This window comes from Stenella coeruleoalba (genome assembly GCF_951394435.1).
Source record: "Stenella coeruleoalba genome assembly, chromosome: X".
In the NCBI taxonomy this organism is placed as follows: domain Eukaryota; kingdom Metazoa; phylum Chordata; class Mammalia; order Artiodactyla; family Delphinidae; genus Stenella; species Stenella coeruleoalba.
In genome coordinates this window covers 32,000,133-32,023,644 of record NC_137152.1, presented here as the reverse complement: position 1 = coordinate 32,023,644, position 23,512 = coordinate 32,000,133, and the positions used below count along the sequence as shown (strand labels likewise).

At 42.8% G+C, this 23,512-nt stretch overlaps 1 protein-coding gene across 3 annotated transcripts in view; it reads left to right on the top strand.

The window, feature by feature from the left end:
- CASK (calcium/calmodulin dependent serine protein kinase) overlaps positions 1–10,628 on the top strand; it is a 389,387-nt gene extending 378,759 nt beyond the window's left edge. For all 3 annotated transcript variants that reach the window (XM_079909891.1, XM_079909890.1, XM_079909889.1), the window contains 2 exons: positions 3,327–3,410; positions 6,831–10,628. In XM_079909891.1, coding sequence (XP_079766017.1) covers positions 3,327–3,410; positions 6,831–7,007 — 261 coding nt within the window. In that variant the 3' untranslated portion in view covers positions 7,008–10,628. The remainder of the gene's footprint in view (positions 1–3,326; positions 3,411–6,830) is intronic.
- Positions 10,629–23,512: the final 12,884 nt, after the last annotated feature.

Genomic DNA, 23,512 nt, shown 5'->3' with positions numbered 1-23,512 from the left:
CTGGCACTCAGAGTAGCTTCAGCGATGGAAGCAAGGGTAGGGACTGTGCCTTAGGATTTTTTTTTCCCCATCTAAGTTGCCCAGAAGGTGGCTCTGGGTGGATGTGGGATGATGAGGAAACCTTATGTGTCAACTGACCCTGGAGTCACCTGAATTATGAGCACAGGAAGGATAGAAAAAGGCCCAAAATAATATTCACAAAAAGGACAGTTCTAAGTGAAGATCACTGTTAAGCTCGATTGAGCTATATACAGAGTTTTTCATGATGGTTGTTCCTTGCTAAAATCTTCAGTCACAAAAGGATTCGCAAGGAAATGCCAATTGCCTCTTTCAAAAATGAACATATAGAAGCTTGAAGAGCTCTCCCATGGGGAATCTGAGCCTGTGACTTTCACAATTAAAGCAGTTTGAGGGCAGGTAAAACAATGTGCCAGGCTCCCTTACCCCACAAGGAGAAACTGTAACTAAACAAGAGGAAAAGACAACCCTCAGAATGGGAGAAAATATTTGCAAACGAAGCAACTGACAAAGGATTAATCTCCAGAATTTACAAGCAGCTCATGCAGCTCAATATCAAAAAAATCAAACAACCCAATCCAAAAATGGGCAGAAGACCTAAATAGACATTTCTCCAAAGAAGATATACAGATTGCCAACAAACACATGAAAGGATGCTCAACATCACAAATCATTAGAGAAATGCAAATCAAAACTACAATGAGGTATCACCTCACACCAGTCAGAATGGCCATCATCAAAAGGTCTACAAACAAATGCTGGAGAGGGTGTGGAGAAAAGGGAACCCTCTTGCACTGTTGGTGGGAATGTAAATGGATACAGCCACTATGGAGAACAGCACGGAGGTTCCTTAAAAAGCTAAAAATAGAACTACCATACGGCCCAGCAATCCCACTACTGGTCATATACCCTGAGAAAACCGTAATTCAAAGAGTCATGTACCACAATGTTCATTGCAGCTCTATTTACAATAGCCAGGACATGGAAGCAACCTAAGTGTCCATCAACAGATGAATGGATAAAGAAAGATGTGGCACATATATACAATGGAATATTACTCAGCCATAAAAAGAAACGAAATTGGGTCATTCGTAGAGATGTGGAGGGACCTAGAGTCTGTCATACAGAGTGAAGTAAGTCAGAAAGAGAAAAACAAATATCGTATATTAACGCATATATGTGGAATCTAGAAAAATGTTACAGATGAACCTATTTGCAGGGCAGGAATAGAAAGGCAGACGTAGAGAACAGATGTGTGGACATGGTGGCGGGGGAGGGTGAACTGGGCGATTAGGTTTGACATAAATACACTACCATGTGTAAAACAGATAGCTAGTGGGAACCTGCGGCTCAGCTCGGTGCTCTGTGATGGCCTAGTTGGGTGGGATGTGGGAAAGGGGAGGGGGATGTGTGTATACATATAGCTGATTCACTTCACTGTGTGGCAGAAACTGACACCATTGTAAAGCAAGTGTAGTCCAATAAAAATAAATAAGTAAAAAAATAAAATTCAGAAACATAATCCTAGGAAAAGTGAGTCTTGCACTAAACAGGAAAGTCAAAACCTTTACCAACCAATTTGCCTCTTACATGCCTTTATATTCATAGAGGCCAAGAGATTCTCTTCAGCCATGAAGGCACAGTGCCCTCTAGTCAAACCTGCCTCAAAAGGCAAAATAGACTTTGTGTGAATTATATGTACTGCTTTTACATTTTTGTTTGGTCAAAAGACTATTTCTGCCAGGTGCCATCTGGGGCATGAGGAGGACAACTGAACAAGACGCAGCCCCGGCCCTCAGGAAGCTTAGCCGCCAGCATTCAGGCACTTGCATTTCCAGGGTGGCGGGCACTACAGGTGCCTAAGTGTGGGTGTGTCAGGAGCATAGCGGCAGGGCGCCTGACTCGGCTCAGAGCCCATAAAGGACTTTCCAGAAGAAAGAACGCTCAGCCAAGCAATAGGGAAAGTGGGGAGGGGGACGAGGGGATGGGACGTCCAGGCGGAGGGAGTAGGAAGACAAAGGCTGGCCCTTTCTGGAACTGAAAGTACTTTCGGCGGGGCCAGTCCATGGAAGGGAAGAGACAGAAAGGTAAGCGTGGGCCAGCGCATGAGGCAGGGATCTGACATTTATGCTCAGGAGGGTACATTTTATCCCAAGGCCAAGAAGGAGCTCCTGAAGGGCTTGGAGTGGAGGAGTGATGGAATGGGATTTGCAGTTCCAAAAGACTGTTCTAGTGGCAGGGTTTAGTAGGATTGGAAAGCAGCAAAACTGGAGGCAGAGCACCCAAATTGCTACTACAGCAAACCAGACACAAGAGGGAGGAATAGGGCAAAGCAAACAATTGAAAGGCTATTTACAAAGCAAACTGTGTGGCTAACAGACTAGACATGTTAAATTCTTATATAAAGGGCCGCAAGATATTTACCCCTGACGCATACGAATTAATTACATGTCAGTCATTTGTGAACTGTGTGCCTATGTTGGGTTTTGTTGCGGGCTTGGGGGTGTCCTGTCCTAGGGGAGCAGCAGAAGCAGCAACCCCTTATCAGAATCAACTCCCACAGCATCAGATGCTGTCTTTGCAGTATGTCTGTGCAAACTAGTAGCTTGCAGTTAGAGGTTTCTGTTACCTTGAAATGGAACTGAAAGGGGCCTCAGAGGTCCCTCTCCCTTGAATGCGGCATCTTCTCATGGGCCTACAAATTGCCCACAGCCATACGGCTTCTATAGTGGCTCCAGGCTCCATCCCTGGACAGAGTGTGTCATCCCTATGAGTCCCACAGAGGAGAGGGCTTTCCTCAGGACAACTCAGAAGGCCTATGTCAGTGCGAACACAGCCCTCGCGGTCACAGTGGCCATGATTTGCTCTCCTCATGAGCAAACTGAAATTTGAAATGTGGTGTAGTACACTCTGGATAAGTGCTGAAGCCACCCTGCTGGTCCGAGTCTACCCCGAAATGCATTTCCTAGGAATTAAAATTCAGGCTACAATTAATAACCAGGTTTAAATGAACATTAACCAACATAATCAGTGTTCACGTTTCTGAAGAAAAATAAGTCGGATTGATTCATGAGATTCATAAGAAAAACGTCCAGTTTGTCAGCTTTTATTTGCCAGTGGCTATTTTCCATCCTTTGGATGAAAAGAAGTAATATAAGTTATTTACAAAGTTGGTAAATTTAATAATATCTTGCCAAAAATTTGAATCAAGGGCTTTTCCAGTTGTATAATTTTCTATGAACTCATTTGAATGTTGCATTAGTTATTTCTCCTTTTAAGTCTCAGTTTTCTTTTTTTTTTTTACACAGGCACTGAAGGTCCTGAGAACTGCAGAGTTTGCTCCTTTTGTTGTTTTTATTGCCGCACCAACTATCACTCCAGGTTTGAATGAGGTAAGAATTAATCAGTTTTTCCTCTAATCAGCATTCCCCCCGAGTAAGGATGCATTTGTGTGTGCATTCCAGAGCAAAGCCCCATCTCATTAAGACAACTAAATGAAGCTCTGCTTTGTTTTCCATGCTGGCCAGTAAGATTTCCAGAGCTTGAGGTCCTCTTTCAGGAGTAGGAATTACACACCACAGCGAGGTGTGATTCTTCTGAGATCAGAATCATTAGGCAAATGTAAGCTTTAGTCTCCAGTGCAGTCCCCGCCCCGGGGGCCTTATCCATGGCCTTGTGCATGGGTCTGCTCCTGCCCTGCGGGGCTGCCAGCCCCTCCTCTCCTGATAGCGACTGTGCTGAGAGCTCTGGGCCAAGAATTGCCTTGCCTGGGGAGAACTAGAAGGCATCCACCTCCTTGGCTGGGCTGCCCAGACTCCCCTAGGCAGCCTCCGGAGTGGAACCCGTGCAGAATCTCTACCCAGGCCCCTGGAGACTACCAAACCTGGAAATGAGCTCTGTCCCCTCTCAGGCCTACTCAAGTCAGCAGCCGCCACGGAGATGGTGCCCGCGAGGGTCGGCAGCACCATCTAGAACCAGGCTGGCTTACACAGCCTTCTATTGCTGGGCAGATAAGAAGGTAGTTATGGAGTGTCTGGTGAGTATATTGCTGCTTATCTGCTGTAGGGTCATTCTTAAGAGGAAACTCTACACAAAGTTTTCCTGAAGGCCATCACTTCTGCAGGGTCTAGAAATCACCAGGACGCTCTTGGCACTGTTCAGTTAACAGTGGCCTAGACTCACCCCAGCTTATGACAGTAAAATCAAGGCTTGGAGATTTTCACTTTAAGGAAAATTAAATATTTAGATTTAAGGAAGATTAAAGAACTAGATTTCTATGTCACTCATATTTTTCAGTCATTTTTTGTCATTTCATTTGCAAAAGATGTATTCCTTGGTAAATTCTACTTCTCCATCTTATTTAATACACAAACATGTTTGAAACGCCACATTGTGGTTAGCTCTTATCCTTTGGTTACCATGTATTTTTCTTGAATTATCATCTTTGTTTTTGTTTTTGCCTATTTTCCTGCCCTTTTACTAATTTTCCATAGCTGCCAAAATGGTGCAGAAAATTGCCTGTAAGTACCAGCTAGGAGGTGATGAAACACAGCCTCGTCTCCTTTCATAGATTTAGAATGTAGACATTTTGTTCCCACAAATCCTTGCTTTTGCTGTTAGAATAAAGGCATTTTGTTTTCACTGAGTTAAACCCTGCTCACATGTAAGTCAAGCCTGCAGACAAGCTGTTGTAGAGGAAGAAACTGACAAACATGGCTTCATCTTATAAGATCCTTAAGAGGGAGCTTTATTTTTTTGTGTGTGACGAGAACTGCATTAAAAATTTGATGCTCTCAGCCATAAATTTTCTTGAATGTTTTCATCAGCCCAGCTTTCTGAGCAAATTATAAGCTCTGCTAGTGGTTCTTGAAGCCCACCCAGGACTGTATATTCCAATAGAATCCCCTAGCCCGGAGAGTGACGTGGTAGGAATTGCTCCTTCTCATACTGGTAGGAAGCACTCCTGTCTTTGGGTGAATGCATGTTTCCTAAAATGGGGCTTTTGCTTTGTGTTTATTGTAAAGCCACAGTGAAAATACTATGCTTTTTAAGTGCAAGCAGAAAGTGTGTTGATATGACCTTAGAAGGTGATGATTAACTGAGGTCTTATCTACACTGAAGTAGTTAACACCTAACATTCAAAGCATGCCATGTCCTGCTTTGAAATTCCGGTAGATGACAAAGCAGGTTAGGACACTCTCATTTCAGAGTGTCCTGATAGAAAAGATTGAGTCCCCAACTTTTCTGGTGTCTGTCATCCCCACTGTGGTGCTGTGATGGAATCGAGTGTTATTATTTCACCTCGAATCCCCTTGCCAGAGGGCTGCACCCACAGGCTGAGGTTCATCAGGAAGAGTCTCTTACGAACAGATGGGCCTCCGAGAAGAGGAGGGCTCCTAAGCCAGCAGTGGGTGCCAACAGCTCCCAAGTCCCTGAAGGCACAGCACCTTTTAGTTTCTCTGGAGATCTGTCTCTGTCATCATGGGCCCCCATTTCCTAGTAGACTTTCTCTGTCTCTTGACTATAGATTTAACACTCATCAAATCGTATAATGGCCAGTATTAGCCAAGTGCTTGTTCTTTCGGTAACATTTATTAAGCACTTACTATGTATAAGCCACAATGCCAAGTGCTGGGCACAGCAAGGCAAGTTTGAGCTCTAGTTGGGGAGAGAGATACTAATCAAATAAACAGGTATTTAATTGTATGTGTGTGTGTGTATATATATATATATATATATATATATTTCAGACTCCACCCAACAGCTCAGCTATCTAGTCGGTTACTTTGACTTAATTTGAACTTGCCCATTAAAAGTTCAGCATAACAAGATCTGACCCGTGAAGATGCAGAGGCAGACTTTCTGGTGGCCCTTAAGAGATGCCCATCTTGAAAGAACTGCCATCCTGAGGCTCTTTGTAGTGCGCTGCAGGAGTTGAGGGAAAGCCTTTACTGCCGCGAAGAGTTCAGTAGCTGCTTTTCCTTCAGAGTTGTTTCCATGAGAGATGTAAGTACTTACGAACAGTGATATTTGGCCATTTCCAGTGCAGACCAATGTGAGGGGATTCATCAGATGCCAGCTGCTGTTGTATCTGGGAAATGGCCTTATTTCATCCATTATTTGTAACATCCAAAAAGCTTTGCCTCTGGCATCCACCGCTGTTGAGTGAGGGCCATTATATGTAACTGAATTCCTGGAACATAATGAACCTCTAAGTAGAATAGAGAAAAGTACAACTTAATTTGTTGTCCAGAGGCAGGGGCTTCTTGGCGCAAACACAGCTGGGCTCTGGGGCCTGGCGCAAGCAAGTGCAGAGGACCAAGGGAAGGGGATGCAGGGCTCTGACCTCGTCCGTCCTCTGAAGCCCCCCCCACCCCCCGCCAAACAGGAGAGTGGCTTGAGGTGAGGCGGGCCTGGGTCAGAGGAATGAGGACAGAGCGGCTCGACTCTGACAGTCTGTCCCCACTGACCCCAGGGCAGACACTGCTTGGCCGGGCTGGGGTGATGTGTTTGCTGAAGAGTGTCTGTTTCCTCTGGTCCGTCCGGTTTGGCGTGGAGTCCCCTGTTGCATGGTGAGCAGTCGTGGTTGCAAGCCGTAGTTCTGTGACCCTGCCATCCCGGGGACCGTCATCTCCTCTGTCACGAAGCGGGCTTGGCCTCACGCCCAGATGTGGCACATAAAGGTCTGGCCTTGACTGTTTCTGACATTGGGACGGACAGAAATGTGACATGAGAAAAAAATCCGGCTGACTTTTCTCTTTGCTTTTCCCTCCTCCCACACCCATCCCTACCTCCATCCCATCACCATTTAGGATGAATCTCTTCAGCGTCTGCAGAAGGAGTCTGACATCTTACAGAGAACATATGCACACTACTTCGATCTCACAATTATCAACAATGAAATCGATGAGACAATCAGACATCTGGAGGAAGCCGTGGAGCTCGTGTGCACAGCCCCGCAGTGGGTCCCGGTCTCCTGGGTCTATTAGGCCTCTCCCCAGATATCTGCCGCATAACTGGGAGCCACCTCATACATGGAAAAGCCTCTGTTATCGGCCTTGTGTCAGCAGGTCGTGGTCCCTAGAGACTACCTAGTTGTAGTGTGACCTACATTTATAATTATTGTCATGTCCGAATAGATAGGAGGAGAAAAACAATTACACACTAATTTAAAGAGACAGTATCTTTTTTAATCAGTTCTCCTAAACTTTAATAAAATGTATCTTTAAATGTATGTATTATTCAATCCTTTGGAATGTTATATTTTTGGAAATCATAGCTTTTTATTTCCAAGGCCCCTAAAAACTGCACAAAATAGATGCTGCTTTCTATAATCTATTTTAATAATAATAAACAATGATTCTGTTACCTTGACTGGGGTTGGAACACTACATTCTTTTTAGAGTCTGATTTTATGGATTGGAATATCTTTCTTTCCTTTATTTATTTGAAATAATCAGTCTAGTGATTACAAAACTCATAAATTTTTAAAGGCCTTTTTTTTCCTTTTTTTTTTTTAGAACAGTATTTTTTTTAAGTCCTTTATGTAACATCCAGATAATGTGATACTGTCTCTTTGAAGCACCCTGTAAACCTTTTAGAGATTTGAAGTTGGGTCTTGACTCTTAATGCATGTGGACAGTCGCGAGCGTTTATGCTGTCGGTGTGTCTGTGTTGGACAAAACAATCTGTAATCTACAGCAAAGTACATTCCGTTCACGGGGCACACCCAGGGGAATAAGAATAAAATGCTATTATGACTAAGTTGTAAACCTATGCACATCCCTTGCATTTCGGGCAACTTTATAAAAAACAAACAAAAAGAAACTGATTTTTATTAATAATAATCAATCATGTAGTGAAATGTGTTTGTAATTTTGTCTCAATTTAATTTGTTGTAAGGTGGGAGGGGGAATTGCTGGTTTCACCATTTCAGATCTGTGTTGTCTGAGAGTATTAACGTTTTAATTAAGCAAAGAAATGAGGATTTTTAATATGTATGTAATTGTTTTAAAGCACCCATTTTAAGAGAATATACTGTGCAATGAAGAAACCAGTTTAGGCATTTGCTATAAACTGAATTATTCCAAAAGAATAATCTATAACAGCCCTGTAAATTCCTTTAAAATGATAACTAACAGGACAGTTTGACCAATTTTTTTTAAAATATACTTCCTTTTATGTGTTCAATAATTAAATGCCTTTGGGTCCTTCATTTCATTATAGATTTGTTCAGGTTTACAAGGTGATGATCTTTTAGATTTTATAATCCATTAGATGCTCACTGAAACATCAAAGGCCCAGGAATGACTATCAGTTAGCAGGACAACAAAATACTCTGCACCCAAGGGCCACTAATGTGCACCTGTGCTTTCTCCTTCCTCTTGCTATATCCCTTGGCACAGGAGAATCATGTCCTTGTTGCTTTAGAGACATTAACCATCTCATCACCCTTCCGTGAGGTCACATTCTTCCAATACAGGAGATTCAGGCTGCGGGGGTGGGTCTTCTGACTCTTTGCCAGAGGTCAGTGGAAGGTTTTTCATGAGAGTGTCTGTCAGGGTGTGAAGTGGTTCTATTAACCTGAGATCCTTGAAAAAAATACCATCAAGTTTGCTTCTTGTCGGTTAGATGGCCTCATTGCTTTGTGCCCTGGCAGGATGTGCAGGATGTGTTCTGAGCAGAACAGCTCCTCTATGAAGGACCACACCGAGAAGGCATTTGTATACTCTTTTTAGGGTGTCACCCTCCCCTCCCACCTACTCTTATTAAACAATGCTGATTTTTCCTCTGATGTTGTCCTTTGTGGGTAACCAGATGAGTATACAACTTACGAAGTGCTGAGTAAACTGCTTCTGTTGGGACCCACAGCAGGGTGACCACACCACCAAACCAGAGACACCGTGGATGGAGGGAGAAACCCCAAGAGCTGATTAGGGCTGTGTTAGGACTGATTTAAATCTACCTGATGCCAAGGCCAGGCAGTCATTCCCGTGATGGTACTGGTCACAATCTGGGCTCTTCTCAGTGTGAAACTGCCCGCTCTACCTCTTTTCCAGTGAAGCACAAAGAAGAATACAACTAACACCTGAGAACAGAAGCTCCCTCCCTCTGGTAGAAACCCCACTTGTCCTCTGAGACCAAATCTCCAGAGATGCTCGACGATGCCTGTCTTAAGCCACCCACCATGCTGATGAAGGTGGGTCATGCAGAGGAAGAGAAAAGCAATGCCAGTGTAAATGTCTGGCCCCAGGATTGAGAAGCACTGTAGCGCTCATCCTCTCTCCTCCAACACTTTATGCGTCCTCAGAGAAGCACACAGACAGGCGGCATTCTCACCATTGTGCGGGTGGCAAAATTCCTGCACCCAGAACTCATTCTGTCTAACTTCTCAGAGGTCGTCTGTTCCCTTCCACTAATACACGTCTTCTCTCAAGCAGTGTCTTTTTGACCTAGCAGAAAATACTTAAATTTCTGAATCCAGAGTAATTTCGGTACATTGCTGCTGCACCTCCATTACAGTTGTCCACTAAGCAATCAGAAAATTGCTAAAAAGCTGCTTTACTGTTTCCATTCCATCAACAAAATCATTTTTTTCCTTTAAAAGAACAGAGCGAATGATTAGATTATTAAATCTTAGCACTGATCAACTGAGCCATGTTCTAAGGGCTCTCTTTCCAACCCCATTGCCCGCAGCAAGAAATGGGGTGTTTTTCATATGTCAAATTATCTGTTAAAAAGAATGTCCTGATTTTCTAATCATAAAACGGTTAATTACTTTGCACACGCAGCATGTTCCATTCTAACACTAAAAAGGAAAATGTCAATTTAATTCAGGAAGCTTCCCAGTGTCAAGATAATATGGTAGCTTTTTTAAATGCAATTAAGTGTAACTCCTGTCAAGTGAGATGGTTTAAAATATTTGCTCAGAGAGGAAAAGAAATGGGTGACCTACTTCTTGCAATTTGCATTCAGAAGGCATCTTCTGAGCCCGTCCCATTGGTGGTGGGATGTCAGAAGATGCTGCAAAGCCCTCACCGCACAAAGGGTCAGCACATGCTCCCTTCCCCGGGGCCCATTCCATCTCCCACCGCTGGGGCCAGCCCGCCAGGCCTGGACTCCATGCTACAGTTATTTTTTTAAAGCCTTTGATCTCATTATTGCAGGTGAGGTTTTTTGGTTTGTTTTTAAATCACTTGTAGTTAATCTGTTCGTTAAGGCTTTGAGTTCATTCCTTGAAAAAGTGTAGTCAGTTGAGCCACCCTTGGGGAAACAGAGGTGGAGATGCCCAGCGTGGACACTGCCCCTTAAGGACAGGCAGCCCAAAACAAACGCTCTTGTCTCCCACTGATATCCTTTTCTTCATTTCAGGTCAATCTCTTGGGGCAAAGAGAACATGCCACTAAAGCTAGCAAGAACATTTCTTGATTAATAAATTCTTAATTTTAACACCTCCCACGCTGTCTCCTTGGAAAGAGGAGAAGGCAACTTGCAATCAGCATTCCAAACAAGCCCCTTCTCATCCTCACCCCTCCTGCTTATTTCCTATCATCAAACTGGTGTGTGTGCGTGCGTGCGCGTGTGTGTGTGTGTGTGTGTTGGGGGGGAGGGGCTTGTTTTTCCAGAACTGGACACAGCCTCCTAATTCCATCCTCTTTACAAGGGGTTATGATACCAAGGTCCCCGAGCATTCTTTCTCTTGTTCTGTGCCTCTGATTAATTTTCCTCTTAGAAAGCTCTTTTGCTTCTCACTGCAGCTTGCAGAGGGGCTACAAGCTTGACTCATGAATCGTTTCATTTGGTAGAAATTTCCCACTTTTTCCCCCTTTAGAAGTAAGGTCTTCCTCTACATTTGGTGTCTTCAGTTACAGGACATTGCCTCTAAGGCTCAAGGCTTGGTTGGCTTTGCCCACACCCAGTTATCAGTTTGCCTTAAACTTGGAGCTATTGGGAGTCTCAGGTCTTCCAGCTTAGTGAGTGAAGTTTAGGTGTGACATGCGTCCAGGAAGTGGGAGAAAGGGAGAAAAAGAGTATGTTCACCAGTCCACATCCCTTTATCTGGTCTTTTCTCTGCTACTCTTGGGCTGCAGAAGGTGGGCAGACCTGGCCCATAGAAGGAGGAAGGCCGCACCATCTCTAGGCCAGGCATTGCCAAGTCTTATCTCTTCATGGGGGAGGATAGAAAATCCAGAGCTCCCACCACCCCTCACTAACCATCAGCTCTCTTGACCCTGTGCAAATGGACCGAGCAAAAGAAATTGGGAAGAGGTGTTTGGCACAGGAGACCTTGTTTCTGGCCCCAAGCACAATTCGCTATCTATGTATGCGCAGAAACTTGGAGCTTCGCTGCCATTTCTGTGTTCCTTCCCTTCTCTCCCGCACGTGACCAAAGGAACGTGCCAGTGGTCTCGCCAATAGAGCCCTGGGGGTGACCATCTTGGGACCCAGAGGCCATGCAGTCTCTTCAAAGGAGTTCTGCTTGGGGGTAGAAATAGGTGTTCCTCCACAGTGCGTGGCCCCAGCTGTTATTTTCATTTTCAAGAGACCAAGAATTGGAGAAATCGATTTTCGGTCTCTGCTGTGTCCCTGGATGGCGCCCGTGCAGGCGGTGGGAGGCTATGGGGGCAGCAGGCCCCGGGGCTGATGCGAAGGCCACACGATCCTCACGTGTGGAGGCCACAGCATCATGTTTAATTGCCAGGCAGATGCGTCGCCGTTCAAGCTCAGTTCTGGGGTTGTTTTGCATAAAGTTTTGCCAATGTGTTTTTGTTTGTTTTTTTCTGTATGTATAATTGCCTTTTTATAAAAGGTTTTGAAGTATTGTCTCAGTGATAAAAAGAGAGCAATGTTAACGGTTGTTGTATATTTCACCGTATCCAATTGTAAGTATTTGAAGGGTACAGCGAAGCCTTAGCGTGCAAGAGCGCTTGTGCAGGAGGTGTCCTCTGACACCCAGGAGGTGAGGGGATCGGAAAGTTTCGGATTCTTTGTAAATGCCCCGCTTTTCTTTCTCTCTGTGTGTATCTATTTACATGCCTTAGCACACGCCCTCCCACCCTGATCCCTTTGCCCTGTCGCCAGATCAACCAGAACGCTGGTGCACTGCCGGTACAGGACAAGTCGACAGAACCCTAATCAGTTATCTCTCGTGTGCCAGGGGAGGAAGAGAAACTCCATAGTATTCTTTGTAGAATATACATACCTGTAGGATGCTGTGTAATGGGAAACCATAGAATTGGGCTTTTGTCATTTCAAAGTTGGAGAAATGTATGAATAAAATGTATAAAACACGAAAAGGTAGTTGTCTCCTCAGATTGCAGGCCAAACAGCTTGGGGACAAACCACCGGAGGATCGCTTCCCGGCTCCAGTGTCCACCCTGGCAGCCCGGGTCGTCAGCCTGGCTGTCCAGATTGCATTCTGAAAGCAGTTCAAGCTCAACTACTTGCATTTGGATGCAGATTTTAAATAGCTTCAGTTTTTAAAAAAAAAAAATCCAAGTTTGACAGCTCCTGGGAACAGACATCCAAATTGATTTGAGTGGTGTAGGCACCCAGCATGGAAAGGCTGTCCCTTGCTTGACATTTGCATAGAAAGCCTCAGGAGGAAGGCTGCTGCCCTTAGTGTTGGGTGATTGGCTTTGGCCTCTGGTCTGTGGTCTGAGATGTCACCCCTCGTGTGCCTCAGTGACCTGGTTTCCACACTTCCTTCCCGGCCCTGGGCCCAGGCTCTGCCCAAATACAGAACCATGGTGGCTTCAGAAACCCACAGTTGCATGTGTCCAGTGCCGACACACCCAGAAATACCCCAGCCTGAATGTGCTCGCATGGCTCACCCCATTTGTTTTTCTCTAACTGCTCACTTTAAGAAGACGCATATTAAGGAAACATAAACAGGAGCGATTATTTACTTTAGTCAAGTAAACCTCACCCTATCAAAAATACACAGAAGAGTTTAGGTCACATTCAGACACAAGAAATTGAGCCTCTGGCCTTCTGATTCAGGGAATCCCAAGGCATCTTTCTGCAGGCTTCTTACCCTAGATGTACAGACAACCGAAAGCATAATGCTACCATTAAGCTTATTTTCTGCACTTCAGGGCATTGAAGACACATCCAACATGTCATTGGAAATGACTAGAAACATGTATTTCTATATTTTTCACACTTTACAGTAATATTATAAGCTGAATAAATAACACTTGGTATCATTCCGTGACCTGCTGCAGCAGAGCCTGGGAATCTGCGACAAGAACGCAGTGATATTGGTACAGGGTAGTAGACAGTGACCATGAGTTCAAGGTCACCGAGAGTAGTGACCTTGAGTACCCTGAGAGTACCAAGCCCCCTTAAAGGACACTGCAATAGTGCAGCTAGTAACCCAAGGTAGCGTCTGACTTTCTCCAGGAATGAACACACAGGCCACAGGGCCTGCTGTGAAACCCCATGGTCAAGGCGGTGCCGAGCATCCTGCACCCGCTGGCCTGCTCTCTATGCTCCTCCCCTGTCCTCACATTTCAGTGCGTGGTGCCCAGAAACGGTCTGGCCAGAGACTCATTCTTAGGCTAGATCATTAAATGCTTCAAGCGTCTGCTGTTCCCTCTTCACGTCTCAGGAGAGGAGGAGACAAAGCTCCAGGCCCTCGAGATGTTAAACTGAGGCTGGAGATGGGGAAATAGAGCCCACTCACAGGCTGGTCCCACACAAATCAACAGCTTACCACAGGATTTCCCCTAGAACTTTCTAGGGTGGTGGAAATGTTCTATTTCTTACTTGGGGTGGTGGTTACATGGGTATGTGCCAGACACATCGAACCTAGGATCTGTGCATTCTACTGTATGTAAAATATACCTCAGTTTCAAAAAAGAAAAGAGAAAAATCATACGATCGCCTTCACAGCTGCCAAAAAAACATTTCACAAAACTCAGCCCCCACTTCTAGTTTAAAAACAAACTCTTACAAATAAGATAGAAAATATCCTCAGCAGATAAGCAGCAATTTCAACCCACAGCCAACATAATCCACCCAAAGGTGACACAACAAAGGTATTACAATTGCCATTATCTTTTAAATTATCTAAATAACACATGATCTTCGTAGAATGATTAGAAAATATGGATAAAACAAAAAGGAGACATTCAAGCAGATTCTGCCACTTGGAGACAACTGCTATAAACACTTCTGTGTATCTCTGCCAGGCTAGTATTTTTCCAGGGAAATATACCTCTATATATCTGTATTTTTAATGCAGTGAGGGGGCGTATACGAAACACATACTAAACACACATACTAAAATATTCTCCTCCTGCCATGATTATTTAATATTGTCTTTAAAGCACCACCCAGAAACAGAGCAAAGAAGTATCAGCGTTGGAAAAGATGAGACAAAACTGCATATTTGCTAATCATATCGTCATATATCTTGAAGTACCAATGAGAACAACTGGCGATCCATTCAAGCTAACAAGAAGCAGGTACAAAATCACTCAATGCTATTCTTATATATTAGCAATAAAGTTAGAAAAATTTAATGGTAAAAGTAGATGCCATTCTCCATTGCAAAAAGTTTTTAAAAACCAACAAAATCCATGGGATTTATATGAAAAGATGCACTGAGAATGTAAAAGACTTGGATAAACAGAGAAATGTTTCTGGGTGGAAAAACTAAGTATTTTAATGGCATCATTTTTTTCCAAATTAAGGTGGAAATTTAATACAGCACCAAATCAAAATCCAAACAAAAATGTTGGACCTTTACAAAATGACTATTCATCTAGAAGAATAAACAGTGGGGGTTCTTTTTCCTAATTTTAATTTTAATTAAAGGAAATACTAGGGAAAAGAGTCAAGGAGGGATGAGTAGCTCTTCCAGATTTTAATCTGTTCCAAAGCTAAGACAATTAAGACACCATACACCAAAACGAGTTTTAGACAAAGAACTCTTTGATGAAATGATAGAAAATGAAAAGAATACAGAATTAACTAGTCAGTAAAACTCTGGAAGACAGTAACTTTTTAAGTTTATACAGAAGAAGTCACAAAGCAACTGAAAGATTTGATCCCTTAAAAACATAAACTTTGGGAAGATGGAGGAAGAGTAAGACACGGAGATCACCTTCCTCCCCACAGATACATCAGAAATACATCTACACATGGAACAACTCCTACAGAACACCTACTGAACGCTGGCAGAAGACCTCAGACCTCCCAAAAGGCAAGAAAGCCCCCACGTACCTGGGTAGGGCAAAAGAAAAAAGAATAAACAGAGACAAAAGGATAGGGACGGGACCTGCACCAGTGGGAGGGAGCCGTGAAGGAGGAAAGGTTTCCACACACTAGGAAGCCCCTTCGCGGGCGGAGACTGGGGGTGGCGGAGGGGGGAAGCTTTGGAGCCGCGGAGGAGAGCACAGCCACAGGGGTGCAGAGGGCAAAGCGGAGAGATTCCCGCACAGAGGATCGGTGCCAACCAGCACTCACCAGCCCAAGAACGTCGTCTGCTCACCCGCCGGGGCAGGTGTGGCTGGGAGCTGAGGCTCCGGCTTCGGAGGTGAGATCCCAGGGAGAGGACTGGTGGCGTGAACAAAGTCTGAAGGGATACCGCAAAAAAAAAAAAAAAAAAAAAAAGGCCTGAAGGGGTTAGTGTGCCACGGCTAGCCAGGAGGGAGTCTGGTGAAAAGTTTGGACCTGCCGAAGACGCAAGAGACTTTTTCTTCCCTCTTTGTTTCCTGGTGCGCGAGGAGAGGGGATTAAGAGCGCTGCTTAAAGAAGCTCCAGAGACAGGCGCGAGCCGTGGCTATCAGCACGGACCCCAGAGATGGGCATGAGACGCTAAGGCTGCTGCTGCCACCAAGAAGAAGCCTGTGTGCGAGCACAGGTCACTATCCACACCGCCCCTCCCGGGAGCCTGTGCAACGCGCCACTGCCAGGGTCCCAGGATCCAGGGACAACTTTCCCGGGAGAACGCACAGCGCGCCTCACGCTGGTGCAACGTCACGCCGGCCTCTGCCGCCGCAGGCTCACCCCGCACTGCGTGCCCCTCCCTCCCTTGGGCCTGAGTGAGCCAGAGCCCCCAGATCAGCGGCTCCTTTAACCCCGTCCTGTCTGAGCAAACAACACACACCCTCTGGTGACCTACATGCAGAGGCGGGGCCAAATCCAAAGCTGAACTCCGGGAGCTGTGCGAACAAACAAGAGAAAGGAAAATCTCTCCCAGCAGCCTCAGAAGCAGCGGATTAAAGCTCCACAATCAACTTGATGTACCCTGCATCTGTGGAATACCGGAATAGACAACGAATCATCCCAAACTGAGGACGTGGACTTTGAGAGCAAGATTTATTATTTTTTCCCCTTTTGCGCTTTTTGTGAGTGTGTATGTGTATGCTTCTGTGTGAGACTTTGTCTGTATAGCTTTGCTTTCACCATTTGTCCTAGGATTCTGTCCATCCGGGTTTTTTTGTTTGTTTTTTAAAAAAATTTTTTTTCTTAATAATTATTTTTTATTTTAATAACCTTATTTTATTTTACCTTAATTCATTTTATTTTATTTTATCCTCTTTCTTTCTTTCTACTTTTTCTCCCTCTTACTCTGAGCCGAGTGGATTACAGGCTCTTGGTGCTGCAGCCCGGAGTCAGTGCTGTGCCTCTGAGGTGGGAGAGCCAACTTCAGGACACTGGTCCACAAGAGAACTCCCAGATCCACGTAATATCAAATGGCGAAAATCTCCCAGAGATCTCCATCTCAAACCCAACACCCAGCTTCACTCAATGACCAGCAAGCTACACTGCTGGACATCCTATGCCAAACAACTAGCAAGACAGGAACATAACCCCACCCATTAGCAGAGAGACTGCCTAAAATCATAATAAGGCTGCAGACACCCCAAAACACACCACCAGACGTGGAACTGCCCACCAGAAAGACAAGATCCAGCCTCATCCAACAGAACACAGGAACTAGTCCCTTCCACGAGGAAGCCTACACAACCCACTGAACCAACCATACCACCGGGGACAGACACCAAAAACAACGGGAACTACGAACCTGCAGTCTGCAAAAAGGAGACCCCAAACACAGTAAGATAAGCAAAATGAGAAGACAGAAAAACACACAGCAGATGAAGGGGCACGATAAAAACCCACCAGACCTAACAAATGAAGAGGAAATAGGCAGTCTGCCTGAAAAAGAATTCAAACTAATGATAGTAAAGATGATGCAAAATCGTGGAAATAGAATAGACAAAATGCAAGAAACATTTAACAAGTACCTAGAAGAACTATGGAGGAAACAAGCAACGATAACCAACACAATAATTGAAATTAAAAATACTCAAGAAGGGATCAATGGCAGAATAACTGAGGCAGAAGAACGGATAAGTGACCTGGATGATAAAAGAGAGAAAATAACTACTGCAGAGCAGAATAAAGAAAAAAGAATGAAAAGAACTCAGGACAGTCTCAGAGACCTCTGGGACAACATTAAACGCACCAACAATCGAATTATAGGGGTTCCGGAAGAAGAAGAGAAAAAGAAAGGGACTGAAAAAATATTTGAAGAGGTTATAGTTGAAAACTTCCCTAATATGGGAAAGGAAATAGTCACGTCCAGGAAGCACAGAGAGTACCTTACAGGATAAATCCAAGGGGAAACACACCAAGACACATATTAATCAAACTATCAAAAATTAATTACAAAAAACACCTAGAAACAAATGACAATGGAGACACGATGACCCAAAACCTATGGGATGCAGCAAAAGCAGTTCTAAGAGGGAAGTTTATAGCAATACAATCCTACCTTAAGAACCAGGAAACATCTTGAATAAACAACCTAACCTTGCACCTAAAGCAATTGGAGAAAGAAGAACAAAAAAACCACAAAAGTTAGCAGAAGGAAAGAAATCATAAAGATCAGATCAGAAATAAATGAAAAAGAAATGAAGAAAATGATAGCAAAGATCAATAAAACTAAAAGCTAGTTCTTACAGAAGATAAACAAAATTGATAAACCATTACCCAGACTCATCAAGAAAAAAAGGGAGAAGACTCAAATCAATAGAATTAGAAATGAAAAAGGAGAAGTAACAACTGACACTGCAGAAATACAAAAGATCATGAGAGACGTCTACAAGCAACTATACGCCAAACAAATGGACAACCTGGAAGAAATGGACAAATTATTAGAAATGGACAACCTGTCAAGACTCAATCAGGAAGAAATAGAAAATATGAACAGACCAATCACAAGCACTGAAATAGAAACTGTGATTAAAAACCTTCCAACAGGGCTTCCCTGGTGGCACAGTGGTTGAGAGTACGTGTGCTGATGTAGGGTACACAGGTTCGTGCCCCGGTCCAGGAAGATCCCCCATACCACAGAGCGGCTGGGCCCGTGAGCCATGACGGCTGAACCTGCGCATCCGGAGCATGGGTTCCGCAACGGGAGAGGCCACAACAATGAGAGGCACGCGTACCACAAAAAAAAAAAAAAAAAACTTCCAACAAACAAAACCACAGGACCAGATGGCTTCACAGGCGAATTCTATCAAACATTTAGAGAAGAGCTAACACCTATCCTTCTCAAACTCTTCCAAAATATAGCAGAGGGAGGAACACTCCCAAAATCATTCTACGAGGCCACCATCACCCTGACACCAAAACTAGACAAAGATGTCACAAAGAAAGAAAACTACAGGCCAATATCACTGATGAACACAGATGCTAAAATCCTCAACAAAATCCTAGCAAACAGAATCCAACAGCACATTAAAAGGATCATACACCACGATCAAGTGGGGTTTATTTCAGGAATGCAAGGATTTTTCAATATACGCAAATCAATCAACGTGACACACCATAATAACAAATTGAAGGAGAAAAACCATATGATCATCTCAATAGATGCAGAGAAGGCTTTCAACAAAATTCAACACCCATTTATGATAAAAACCCTGCAGAAAGTAGGCATAGAAGGAAATTTACTCAACATAATAAAGAACATAGATAACAAACCCACAGCGAACATCATCCTCAATGGTGAAAAACTGAAACCATTTCCACTAAGATCAGGAGCAACACAAGGCTGCCCACTCTCACCACTCTTATTCGACATAGTTTTGGAAGTTTTAGGCACAGCAATCAGAGAAGAAAGGGAAATAAAAGGAATCCAAATCGGAAAAGAAGAAGGAAAGCTGTCACTGTTTGCAGATGACATGATACTATACATAGAGAATCCTAAAGATGCTACCAGAAAACTATTACAGCTAATCAATGAATTTGGTAAAGTAGCAGGATACAAAATTAATGCACAGAAATCTCTGGCATTCCTATACATTAATGATGAAAAATATGACAGTGAAATCAAGAAAACACTCCCATTTACCATTGCAACAGAAAGAATAAAGTATCTAGGAATAAACCTACCTAGGGAAACAAAAGACCTGTATGCAGAAAATTATAAGACTCTGATGAAAGAAATTAAGTATGATACAAATAGATGGAGAGATATACCATGTTCTTGGATTGGAAGAATCAACATTGTGAAAATGACTCTACTACCCAAAGCAATCTACAGATTCAATGCAATCCCTATCAAACTACCACTGGCATTTTTCACAGAACTAGAACAAAAAATTTCACAATTTCTATGGAAACACAAAACACCCCGAATAGCCAAAGCAATCTTGAGAACAAAAAACGGAGCTGGAGGAATCAGGCTCCCTGACTTCAGACTATACTACAAAGCTACAGTAATCAAGACAGTAAGGTACTGGCACAAAAACAGAAAGATAGATCAATGGAACAGGATAGAAAGCCCAGAGATAAACCCACGCACATATGGTCACCTTATCTTTGATAAAGGAGGCAGGAATGTACAGTGGAGAAAGGACAGCCTCTTCAATAAGTGGTGCTGGGAAAACTGGACAGGTACATGTAAAAGTATGAGATTAGATCACTCCCTAACACCATACACAAAAATAAGCTCAAAATGGATTAAAGACCTAAATGTAAGGCCAGAAACTATCAAACTCTTAGAGGAAAACATAGGCAGAACACTCTATGACATAAATCACAGCAAGGTCCTTTTTGACCCACTTCCTAGAGAAATGGAAATAAAAATAAACAAATGGGACCTAATGAAACTTCAAAGCTTTTGCACAGCAAAGGAAACCATAAACAAGACCAAAAGACAACCTTCAGAATGGGAGAAAATATTTGCAAATGAAGCAACTGACAAAGGATTAATTTCCAAAACTTACAAGCAGCTCATGCAGCTCAATAACAAAAAAACAAACAACCCAGTCCAAAAATGGGCAGAAGACCTAAACAGACATTTCGCCAAAGAACATATACAGACTGCCAACAAACACATGAAAGAATGCTCAACATCATTAATCATTAGAGAAATGCAAATCAAAACTACAATGAGATATCATCTCACACCAGTCAGAATGGCCATCATAAAAAAATCTAGAAACAATAAATACAGGAGAGGGTGTGGAAAAACGGGAACACTCTTGCACTGCTGGTGGGAATGTGAATTGGTACAGCCATTATGGAGAACAGTATGGAAGTTCCTTAAAAAACTACAAATAGAACTACCATATAACCCAGCAATCCAACTACTGGGCATATACCCTGAGAAAACCATAATTCAAAAAGATTCATGTACCAAAATATTCATTGCAGCTCTATTTACAATAGCCCAGAGACAGAAACAACCTAAGTGTCCATCATCAGATGAATGGATAAAGAAGATGTGGCACATATATACAATGGACTATTACTCAGCCATAAAAAGAAATGAAATTGAGCTATTTGTAATGAGGTGGATAGACCTAGAGTTAGTCATGCAGAGTGAAGTAAGTCAGAAAGAGAAAGACAAATACTGTATGCTAACACATATATACGGAATTTAAGGAAAAATATGTCATGAAAAACCTAGCGGTAAGACAGGAATAAAGACACAGACCTACTAGAGAATGGACTTGAGGATATAGGGAGGGGGAAGGGTAAGCTGTGACAAAGTGAGAGAGAGGCATGGACTTATACACACTACCAAACGTAAGGTAGATAGCTAGTGGGAAGCAGCCGCATAGCACAGGGAGATCAGCTCAGTGCTTTGTGACCGCCTGGAGGGGTGGGATAGGGAGGGTGGGAGGGTGGGAGGGAGGGAGACGCAAGAGGGAAGAGATATGGGAACATATGTATATGTATAAATGATTCACTTTGTTATAAAGCAGAAACTAACACACCACTGTAAAGCAATTATACTCCAATAAAGATGTAAAGAAAAATTAAATACAAAGAAAACATATTAAAAGCAGCAAGGGAAAAACAACAAATAACACACAAGGGAGTCCCCATAAGGTTAACAGCTGATCTTTCAGCAGAAACTCTGCAAGGCACAAGGGACTGGCAGGACATATTTAAAGTAATGAAGGAGAAAAAACTACAACCAAGATTACTCTACCCAGCAAGGATCTCATTCAGATTTGATGGAGAATTTAAAACATTTACAGACAAGCAAAAGCAGAGAGAGTTCAGCAATACCAAACCAGCTTTACAACAAATGCTAAAGGAACTTCTCTAGGCAAGAAACACAAGAGAAGGAAAAGACCTACAATAACAAACCCAAAACAATTAAGAAAACGGGAATACGAACGTACATATCAATAATTACCTTAAATGTAAATGGATTAAATGCTCCCAACAAAAGACACAGACTGGCCGAATGGTTACAAAAACAAGACCCTTATATATATGCTGTCTACAAGAGACTCACTTCAGACCTAGGGACACATACACACTGAAAGTGAGGGGATGGAAAAAGATATTCCATGCAAATGGAAATCAAAAGAAAGCTGGAGTAGCAATTCTCATATCAGAAAAAATAGACTTTAAATAAAGACTATTGCAAGAGACACAAAAGGACACTACATAATGTTCAAGGGAGCAATCCAAGAAGAACGTATAACAATTGTAAATATTTATGCACCCAACATAGGAGTACCTCAATACATAAGGCCAATACTAACAGCCATAAAAGGGGAAATTGACAGTAACACATTCACAGTAGGGGACTTTAACACCCCACGTTCACCAATGGACAGATCATCCAAAATAAAAATACATAAGGAAACTCAAGCTTTAAATGATACATTAAACAAGATGGACTTAATTGATGTTTACAGGACATTCCATCCAAAAACAACAGAATACACATTTTTCTCAAGTGCTCATGGAACATTCTCCAGGATAGATCATATTTTGGGTCACAAATCAAGCCTTGGTAAATTTAAGAAAATTGAAATTCTATCAAGTATCTTTTCGGACCACAACGCTAGGAGACTAGATATCAATTACAGGAAAAGATCTGTAAACAGTACAAACACATGGAGGCTAAACAATACACTCCTTAATAACGAAGTGATCACTGACGAAATCAAAGAGGAAATCAAAAAATACCTAGAAACAAATGACAATGGAGACACGACGACCCAAAACCTATGGGATGCAGCAAAAGCAGTTCTAAGAGGGAAGTTTATAGCAATACAAGCCCACCTTAAGAAACAGGAAACATCTCGAATAAACAACTTAACCTTGCACCTAAACCAATTACAGAAAGAAGAAGAAAAAAACCCAAAAGTTAGCAGAAGGAAAGAAATCATAAAGATCAGATCAGAAATAAATGAAAAAGAAAGGAAGGAAACGATAGCAAAGATCAATAAAACTAAAAGCTAGTTCTTTGAGAAGATAAACAAAATTGATAAACCATTAGCCAGACTCATCAAGAAAAAAAGGGAGAAGACTCAAATCAATAGAATTAGAAATGAAAAAGGAGAAGTAACAACTGACACTGCAGAAATACTAAAGATCATGAGAGATTACTACAAGCAACTCTAGGCCACTAAAACGGACAACCTGGAAGAAATGGACAAATTATTAGAAATGGACAACCTGTCAAGACTCAATCAGGAAGAAATAGAAAATATGAACAGACCAATCACAAGCACTGAAATTGAAACTGTGATTAAAAATCTTCCAACACACAAAAGCCCAGGACCAGACGGCTTCACAGGCGAATTCTATCAGAATTAACACCTATCCTTCTCAAACTCTTCCAAAGTATAGGAGAGGGAGGAACACTCCCAAAATCATTCTACGAGGCCACCATCACCTTGATACCCAAACCAGACAACAATGTCACAAGGAAAGAAAACTACAGGCCAATATCAATAATGAACATAGATGTAAAAATCCTCAACAAAATCCTAGCAAACAGAATCCAACAGCACATTAAAAGGATCATACACCATGATCAAGTGGGGTTTATTTCAGGAATGCAAGGATTCTTCAATATACGCAAATCAATCAACGTGATACACCATATTAACAAATTGAAGGAGAAAAACCATATGATCATCTCAATAGATGCAGAGAAAGCTTTTGACAAAATTCAACACCCATTTATGATAAAAACCCTGCAGAAAGTAGGCAC